Source organism: Arachis duranensis, chromosome 10 (genome assembly GCF_000817695.3).
Source record: "Arachis duranensis cultivar V14167 chromosome 10, aradu.V14167.gnm2.J7QH, whole genome shotgun sequence".
Taxonomy (NCBI): Eukaryota; Viridiplantae; Streptophyta; class Magnoliopsida; order Fabales; family Fabaceae; genus Arachis; species Arachis duranensis.
The window spans coordinates 64,167,919-64,176,723 of NC_029781.3; the positions used below are offsets into that span (position 1 = coordinate 64,167,919).

The 8,805-nt window shown below is 32.8% G+C and overlaps 1 protein-coding gene across 1 annotated transcript; it reads right to left on the bottom strand.

The window, feature by feature from the left end:
- Positions 1–5,464: 5,464 nt before the first annotated feature.
- Positions 5,465–8,413, bottom strand: LOC107469817 (growth-regulating factor 1). Its single transcript, XM_016089194.3, has 4 exons — positions 7,629–8,413; positions 7,296–7,466; positions 6,766–7,204; positions 5,465–6,587 (listed from the first exon to the last, which is right to left on the bottom strand). The coding sequence occupies exons 1-4, from the start codon at positions 8,164–8,166 to the stop codon at positions 5,840–5,842; spliced, it is 1,896 nt and encodes a 631-aa protein (XP_015944680.1). The 5' UTR covers positions 8,167–8,413; the 3' UTR covers positions 5,465–5,839.
- Positions 8,414–8,805: the final 392 nt, after the last annotated feature.

Consider the following 8,805-nt stretch of genomic DNA (forward strand, 5'->3'; position numbering starts at 1 on the left):
GGGGCTGACAACGCGGCGAGTCTCAAAGGCGGCTAGAGAGCGAAAGGGAGAAAACAGGTTACAAAGAGTAGTTTCAAATTGAAAAGGGAGACGATTTGTGCTTTGAATTTTAGGACTCATTACCGTTAGATCTATCAGCGGATAAATCCGTTGATAACTCATTGCGGGTGACCAAAACGTAGCGTTTTACTAAAATGGGTTTGCCGGAGAATTGTTCTAATGATAAATCCCACGCTACATTTCGCGCTTATTTCTCCTGTTTATTTTTCCTCCTAGTATTACCAACGAATTTATCGTCGGAATCAAGAATCCATCGATAACGATTTGACCAAATAAATTTCACATCAAAACCATCAGTAAATTTGGCGGTAATCATCGTTTTTCTTGTAATGCAATTAAATAGATTTACATCATGTGATCTAAATAGAATTTATAGCTAATGCAACATGGTTTATATATATTTCTATAATTAGTACATACTATACATCAATATTATTATTATTATTATTATTATTATTATTATTAGTAAATTATGTATAAATATTTTATTTTTATTTTTATTTATGTTAAATTTTATTTAGATAACAAAAATTAAATTTTAAATTTTAATTTATCAAAAATATATTCAACATGCAATCTGTTGCAAACTACAACGGATTATGTCACCAACTTCATTTATAATCAACAGTATCCTATAGTGGTTTCTACACTTCAGTTCATAATCCTCCTTAAGCTGCAACGGTTTACGTTTATCAGTGCTCAAACATAATCCGTGACAGAGCATGGCAGTTTATATGAAAATTTTAAAAATTCTGTAGCCTGTAGTGGTTTACATAAATTACAGTTAGGACCGAAATGTAAATTGTTTGAGAATGTTGCATTTGTGTAATTGAGTTCTGATGGTCGTAAAACCAACTCGACAAGTGCATTGAATCATATCAAGTAATACCACGGTGAGTGAATATCATTCTCGTGAGAATCAATGGACCAAGCAAGCAACAATTAATTGATTACTTCTAATTAGACAAATCAAAAATAGAGGAATGAGAATTGAACGTTGAACAGAGGCAAATAAATAGCAAAACTGTGAATGAAAACAATGATGATAAGAATGTTAAGATTTCAAAAATGTTCACTCTCTAGAAAACAATTCTTGTGTTCATTTATTTGAGGTTTACAGAAACCAATTCACGACAAATCATATATAATTTAGGGTAAATCACTATATTAAATCAAGAGAAGAAAAAATTTACACAAATAAGCCAAATGAAAATCTACTTCATGAATCTACCAATAGCCATTTTTATACGGTTCGAATCTACTCAATTTGAACTCCATTTACATATAATTCGAATCATATTGATTCGAATTATACACACGCACACACACTAATTCGAATCAACCTGATTCGAATTACACACATACAGTAATTCGAATCAGGATGATTCGAATTACACCCTGATTTATTAAAAAAATTAATAATTTATTAAAAAAATTTATTAAAAAATTCCATACAATACACTTTTGTCCATTTTTAATAGCTCATAAATATTTATTAATAAATTTTTTAATGAATTTATTTAAATTATACTACAAAAAATATTTTATTCTATGCAAAACAATTTAAAAAATGGCTTAAAAAAATGTTAGGAATATTATAAAAATTTGTAATGTTCTAATGACTTAGGTAAATACATGCATGTACTCAAATTTTAAATAAAGTACTCTACATAGTTAATAATAATTTAGAAATTAAAGAAAATATTTTATTCCATACAAAACAATAAAAAATATATTTTATTTATTTTTCCACACATATTTCCTGTCATTATATTGCCATTGGAATCCTCATATATTTTTAATTTTTCAACCTAACCTTCACAAATTCTAACACAATCTTCATATAATTTTACTTGAGATATGTGTCTCATTTTTTGTGATTTGTATAAGTGAGTCAATATATATAAATCGGTAATAGACGTATCAGTACAAGCTTTATTATTGACCAATGATAACTCTATTTACGTTAATATAGAGAGTAAATCAAATAAATATTTAAATTATTAGTCTCTAAAATTTGAAAAAAAATATTATTTTTCGTTATAAATATGTTTATTATAATTTTTTTAATTTTTAAAAGCTGTTCTACCAAACACAATTATAGTACTTGTGCTTATTAAAAGCTATTTTTAATGTGATTTTACCAAACGCAAGTGCTGTAGCTTTTAAAGAGTCGTCTTTTAAAAGACAGCTTTCATGAGCTACTCTGAAAAAGTAAAAGTTTTACCAAACCAAGCCTTATTCAAATTATACGGTGAGCAATTCGAATTTTATACAATACTCTTCTGTCCATTCTTGATAGCTCATGAATATTTTTTAATAAATTTATTTAAATTATACCACAAAAAAATATTTTATTGTATGCAAAATAATTTAAAAAAAAATTTTAAGCCATTTTTTAAAATTATTTTGCATAGAATAAAATATTTTTTGTAGTATAATTTAAATAAATTCTTTAAAAAAATTTATTAGAATTTGTTACGAAGAGGGAGTAATTCGAATCAATATGATTCGAACTTCCCCTTGTCACGTGATGCATGTAATTCGAATTGACTAAATTCGAATTATGGCTGTCTAATTCGACCCTACTTGATTCGAACTACTTGTACGCTTGGGTTGGTCATATTCGATCTAGGTTGATTCGAATTATGAAAAAATATAATTCGAATTTAGTTGATTCGAATTATATTATAGTGTACTCTGGTTGATTGATGAATGAGATTCTTGTTTGGCTGATTTGCGTAGTATCAATCTTCCCTTGGCATATATGTGTTTTTTTATCCTATAATTTAATTTAAATTTCTTGACAATCCAATTTCTTCTTAATTAACTAACGGTCAATTCTTTGGTCAACTACTTAACAAAAGAGGTTAAGCACAAATCTGATTTAGATTTAAATAAGATTCAAAAGTAATTCTTAGATTAAATTATATGTCACGTATTCAAGCTAATCCTAAACAATTGAAACTTACAAGAAAGTATAATTTTCAAAAAATTTTTAATCTGAATTTTATGTCACTTATTCAAAATTAGAGATAATTGAAAATTATAAAGTGTCACACACTTTTTGAAACACTATTTTTAATTAAACAAAAAAGTCATGAGAAATAATTTTCAAGGTGATTCCAATATCAAATTTTTTAAAGTAATACTAGAATCCAAAACGGAGTTAGAATTTCCAACAATTCTAATATTTAAGGATGAAGAACAAAAACGCAATCATAAAATAGAACAATGTATAAACCTCAAACAAAATAAAACACTTAGATTATTAATTCATAAAAAAATAAACAAAACTCTTAATTTTAACAGAAGAGATTAATTACTCATGATGCAAAAAAAAAACAAAAACTAAGATTGTAAAGTAAAATATATAACACGTGATAAAAAGCCTCGGATGAATTCCTTAGACTTTTTATATTCTAACTTAAACTTATCTTTTAAATTCAAAACAAAATCAAATAGAATCAATTCTAATCAAATCAAATCTTTTTCTAATTAATCTTAAACTAAAAATGATTTTTTTATTCTATTTGAAATTCAAAACTCCGTATAATACTTTGTTGAAATCATGAGTTTGCAACTTGACCTTGGACTTAGAGAATTGGCTTGAGATTTGGGTGGAGTGGTGTTGTACTTGGATGAACACTGAGAGTTGGCCTAAGAAGATGGATGCACGGGCATGTGTGGGCGTGTATGGGCATGCCACATTAGGCTTGGAAGTGGCAAGGAGACTTGCTGGTTTTTGGCCCCGTGTGCCATGCCAAGGAGTAGCGTGACATGCCCTTGAGGAAGCTGGTTGAGGGCGTGATCGAAGGCGTGGTACGCCGGTTTTGAGCGTTGTTTTTATGAGCTCAAAAGTGAGGGTCGTTTGTAGCCTAAACTAAAAGTTTATTATAGACATATATCGTTTTGAAACTTTGCATATCTCAAGTTATGTTCGTTGGAATATGAAGAGGTCATGACTAACATCATCTACAAATTTTTTTACACTTTCATGGGGCTTGTCTTCAATTCTTGGTTTTCTGGGAGGTTGCTTCCTTTTGCATGCTACTTTCCTTGTTTCTTCCAGGAGCTTCTTTGGTTGTCTTTCTCTTCTTTTGTTTTTGCCTAAAGTCTTTCGACTTTTTCCTAAACATATCAAAACTCAAAACAACTCCAAAAAACATTAATTAAAGCACAAAAATCTCAATTACAATAAAACAAAATCACTAACTAAAAGCTGCCCATGCATCAAGCTCTAATTATTTTAGATGTGTAAATTGTCCTTTATTGGGTGTTGTATTTTGGTGAACAATTTAATGAGGAACAATTTGGATTACAATAACCCGTTAACCAAATTAGGTCTTGATATGCCAAATTAAAATATAACATAAGAAACAAAAAAAAAAAATACAACTAATCCATACATTAAGTCAGTACATAAAACTAATTTGAAGAATCGCTTTGGAGCCGTATAAATATCTTTAAACCGTATGGTGCATGTATGTCTTATCAAATCTAAGTAATTTGAAGAGCATATATACTTGCCCTACTTACTGTGCTTTCACATGAAAAGCAATTGTACTCCGTACTGATGAAGAAGGATTCTTGTAAGGTAGGAAAATTACAAAGATGGATAACGTAGCTTCCTAACATAACAAGAGTGATCATATGGCACAGGCTTCTACTGTGTTGGAAGCTGAGAATGTTATTGCTGCCATGTGCCTAAGCAATAATAATCATGCACTACTTCAGTGGCTCCCCTTCCACTTCTTTCATGCCTCTCTCTAACGTCAATTCCTTTTCATTTGCAACAGTTTCGTTATTGCACCTAACTGCTGCATCTTTTAGCATATCATTTCACCTTATCATGCCCCAATTTTTTGGGTTTAAATTTTTATACTATTTGGGCTCCACCAAAGTACGATTCTTGTTGGTTTTGAGTTTTGATCCACCCCGTACAAAATTAACTGTGTTCAGGAAATTTTTTCAATTTTTAGGGTTCGAATGTTTTCCTGTGAAATTTGGTTGTTAGATACTTCTTTTTCCCATTGAAATTGATATCTTCAATTTTTCAACAATACAACCATTCCATAAGGCTAATTTAAAGTTGTTTAAAATCAGCATGTCTAACATAGAAATGATTTTGAAACATGCTTTACTGTATAAACAGCAAGTATATAGTTAATTATGTTATAAGGATATTTATTTATTTGCACATTTAATTGTATGCTTATTTATTTACTTTGATGTTTATTTAATTTAATATACTAGTTCATTTTAAAGTGTTGAAAAAACACATGTAATTTAATCAAAAGCTACGAACACCAATTCTAATATGCAAATAACATAATTGCAAAAATGTAAGTGAAAGTGGAACAACTTGATATGTTGTGGTGGGAGAGAACACAGACATGAGTGGTTGACACAGTCAAAGGTATATTCATGTCTTCTCCAAAAACTTGGACCAAGGACCACAAATCGAAACAACCGATGAACATTCATTTTCAGTTATAGTACATAACGGGGAAGAGAAATGTAGCAACTTGGAATTTATTAAAGCTGCAAAATAGTCTCTTCACATAAGAACAGGATACACAGGTTTGTGTTCATCACAGTTTTGCTTTTTTACATTAACAAACAGCCCTAAACAAAATAACAGGCTATATAATTCACAAACACAGTTAGCTAAATATGCAAAAGCAAAGACAAAAGCAAGATCACAAAACAGTGAAAGATAATCAAATTCAACAAAATATAAAAACTAAAGAGGAAAAAGAAGCTAATAACTTTTTTACTACTTCTGATTGAACCTGAGCAAGGCAATTTCAGAATTTGCCCCTGAAGATGGAACCCTTGGGCTGCTATTGCTACTGCTATCAGACAATGAAGCAAGTGTCTTGTGCAATACCCCAGATGGAGATGACACCATTGTCGTGGCCGGAGACGACAGATTCGAATTGGAAGTGGCGGCGGCACCATCATTGGTTGAAGTGACCGTACTTGGCATGAGAACTTCAGCTAGTGGACCACCAGGTGTGGTGGTTGAAGCTACCCAAGGTGGTGGTGTGGGCCAATTTGAGAAGCCAGATTTATTGCCATTGCTTGTGTTGTTCTCTTCTGGCTCTGGCTCTTCCATTAGGCCTAACCCCACTTCTTCATGCATATATCCACCTCCCATTGATAAATCAAGAGAAGAGAGGGACAATTTCTCAATTGATGAAACAGAGTTTTTGTTATCGGCATCATTAGTTTCTTGATCTGTTGCCGCGTCCGACCAAGCATCGATGAAAACCCTTGGTTTATCAGATTGGAGAGTTTCCATAGGAACCAGAACAGGGTTAAGGAAAGTTGGAGAGCGCTTGTTGTGTTGTTGATCCAATCCAGGGCTATAGACTGGGAATGAGTTCATATATTGAGGCTCAGTGTTACTGCAGGAACTCATAGCATTGAATCCAACTTTGTTGTTGTTCATCAGAGTGTTCCATTCTGAATCCGATGTTCCAAGCGAAATAGGATCTCCATTCAGCATCCAATCCAACCCCCTTCAAGATCATTTTACAAATTGGTCAAGAGGATTATTAGCCTAGCAAACATTTCTATGATAACAGAACAGGAACAAACAGAATATGAAAAAATTAAATAAAAATGAAGAAAGAGAAGGCCATGAATGAAGACAGAAACATAATAAAAATCCAAACTTGAAAGTTGAAACACACTCACCTGGGCTCCCTACTTGATGGAACAGAACCAGCACCGAAGTTGTGAAGAGAAAGGGAAGAAGCAGATTCAAGGTATGAATGATGATTGGTGGTAGCAGAAGCAAGAAAATGAGGTGAAGAAGGATCTTTCCTTGTAGAGTGGTTAGAGAATGCGACAGTAACAGCAGCACTAGAGGCAGCATAAGGATGAGAATCATGGCGAGCCCTCTTAAGTAGATTGTGTCCATTGTTGTTGTTGTTGTTGTGAAGTTCCACAGGCTTTCTTGAACGGGTACGGCCTCTATGCATATGACGCTCACAGTACTTGTGATTAGGAGCAACCTCTCTTGAACATCTCCATTTCTTACCATCTGTTCTCCTGCACCTATTTGGTTCTGCATCATTATTGTTACTGCTTGAAAGCCTCAGATTGAAACCACCACCACCTCCTCCTCCTTCCACTGCTCCAACAAACAGTAGAATTAGAATACATAAACAGAAACAACATGAAAAGGCATAAACTTTTTGAGTGTCAAAGTGAAATAAGCATACAAGGAGATGAGCGAGAAGCAGCAGCGATAGGCATAAGGAGTAGCTCAGGAGGAACAGGAATAGAAGCCATCATGTACTTGTAAATCATAGCTTGTCTTTCAAGTTCCCTCCATTGCGCACTTGTGAAAGGGAACCTCCCTAAAGATGCCGCCATCATTCCACCACTTGTTCCTAGATTAACACAAGCATGTTTCTCAGAATCTCCGACATAGTAAACAGTACTCTGTCTCTCTCTTCTGACCCTCTTTCACTTTTTTTTTTACCCGGTTAAAAAGATGCAATCTTTTTTAATATAAAAATTATTCAGAACCAAACCCACAAAGTAAGAAGAACCTGGCGATTTGAAGGGATAGCGAGTAGTGGTTGTGGTTGTGGTTGTAGTTGTAGTAGCAGAAGAAGGAGAATAATACGGAGAGTGAGAAAAGTGAAATGGCTGCTGCAAAGGTTGTCTTGTTTCTTCTACAGATGCTGCTGCACCATCATCATCATCATCAACAACAACGGTATTAACACCACTATTAGCAGCTGCAGCGTTGTTTATACTATGATTATGATTAGTAGTTAACAAATGGTGCTGAAGCGTGGGACCATCACCATCACCATCATCACCGAGAGCAGAAGCAGATGAATCACTGTCAAATGGATGGTGGTGATGATTATGATGCACCATCATCATCATCATCATCATCCTCGTCTTACTAGGAAATGCTTCAAGATAATTATTATTAATATTAATATTATTATGCTGCTGCTGCTGCTGCACCTGCACCTTGTTACTCACACTACCCAACCCAAGAACATTACTATTACTAGTAGCAGCAGCAACACTATTTTTTTTAGTTTCCTTGAGCGAAACGCCAAATTCACCCATTGCCCTGATGAATTCTCGAATAGAACCCACTTTACCAAAATAGGAAAAGATCACTTTTTTGAAGTAAGGAAGATACTTTGAGTTGAAGTTGAAGTTGAAGTTGAAGAAGGGGGGTTGTGGGTGTGTGCAACAGTAAAATAATAAAAAGTAACAAACGCAAACGTGGAATCTTCTCTCTTGGTGGCGATGCCAGGTGTTTCTCAATGGAGAAAAGAAAGTGAGAGGGTTGATGGGGGATTTATGATCGAGTTATGGGTTGCCGCCATTCTCGCCCTTTGCTTTGCTTCCATGCTTCCAACATTCGCACCTCACGCTATCGGACAAAATAGTGTGAAAGCTTATCCCTTTTTTTATTATTTATTTATTTTTATTGTGGTAACGTATCTATCACTTTTGCGTGCACGAAAGAGTACGGCCGTATTTTAAAATCAACTATTAAAGACTTAGATAAATACGTTTAAAATATTTTTAAAAAAATATTTTTAATTATTAAAATTTAATACATATAATTATTTAAATTGTGTTATTTTTATCAAAATTAGGTTAGACATTGATTTGAACGAAAAAAGCGAATCAAATATTAAATTGGTCTAAATTAATATTATTTTTTATAAAAAATAACTAAAAACTTCTATTATA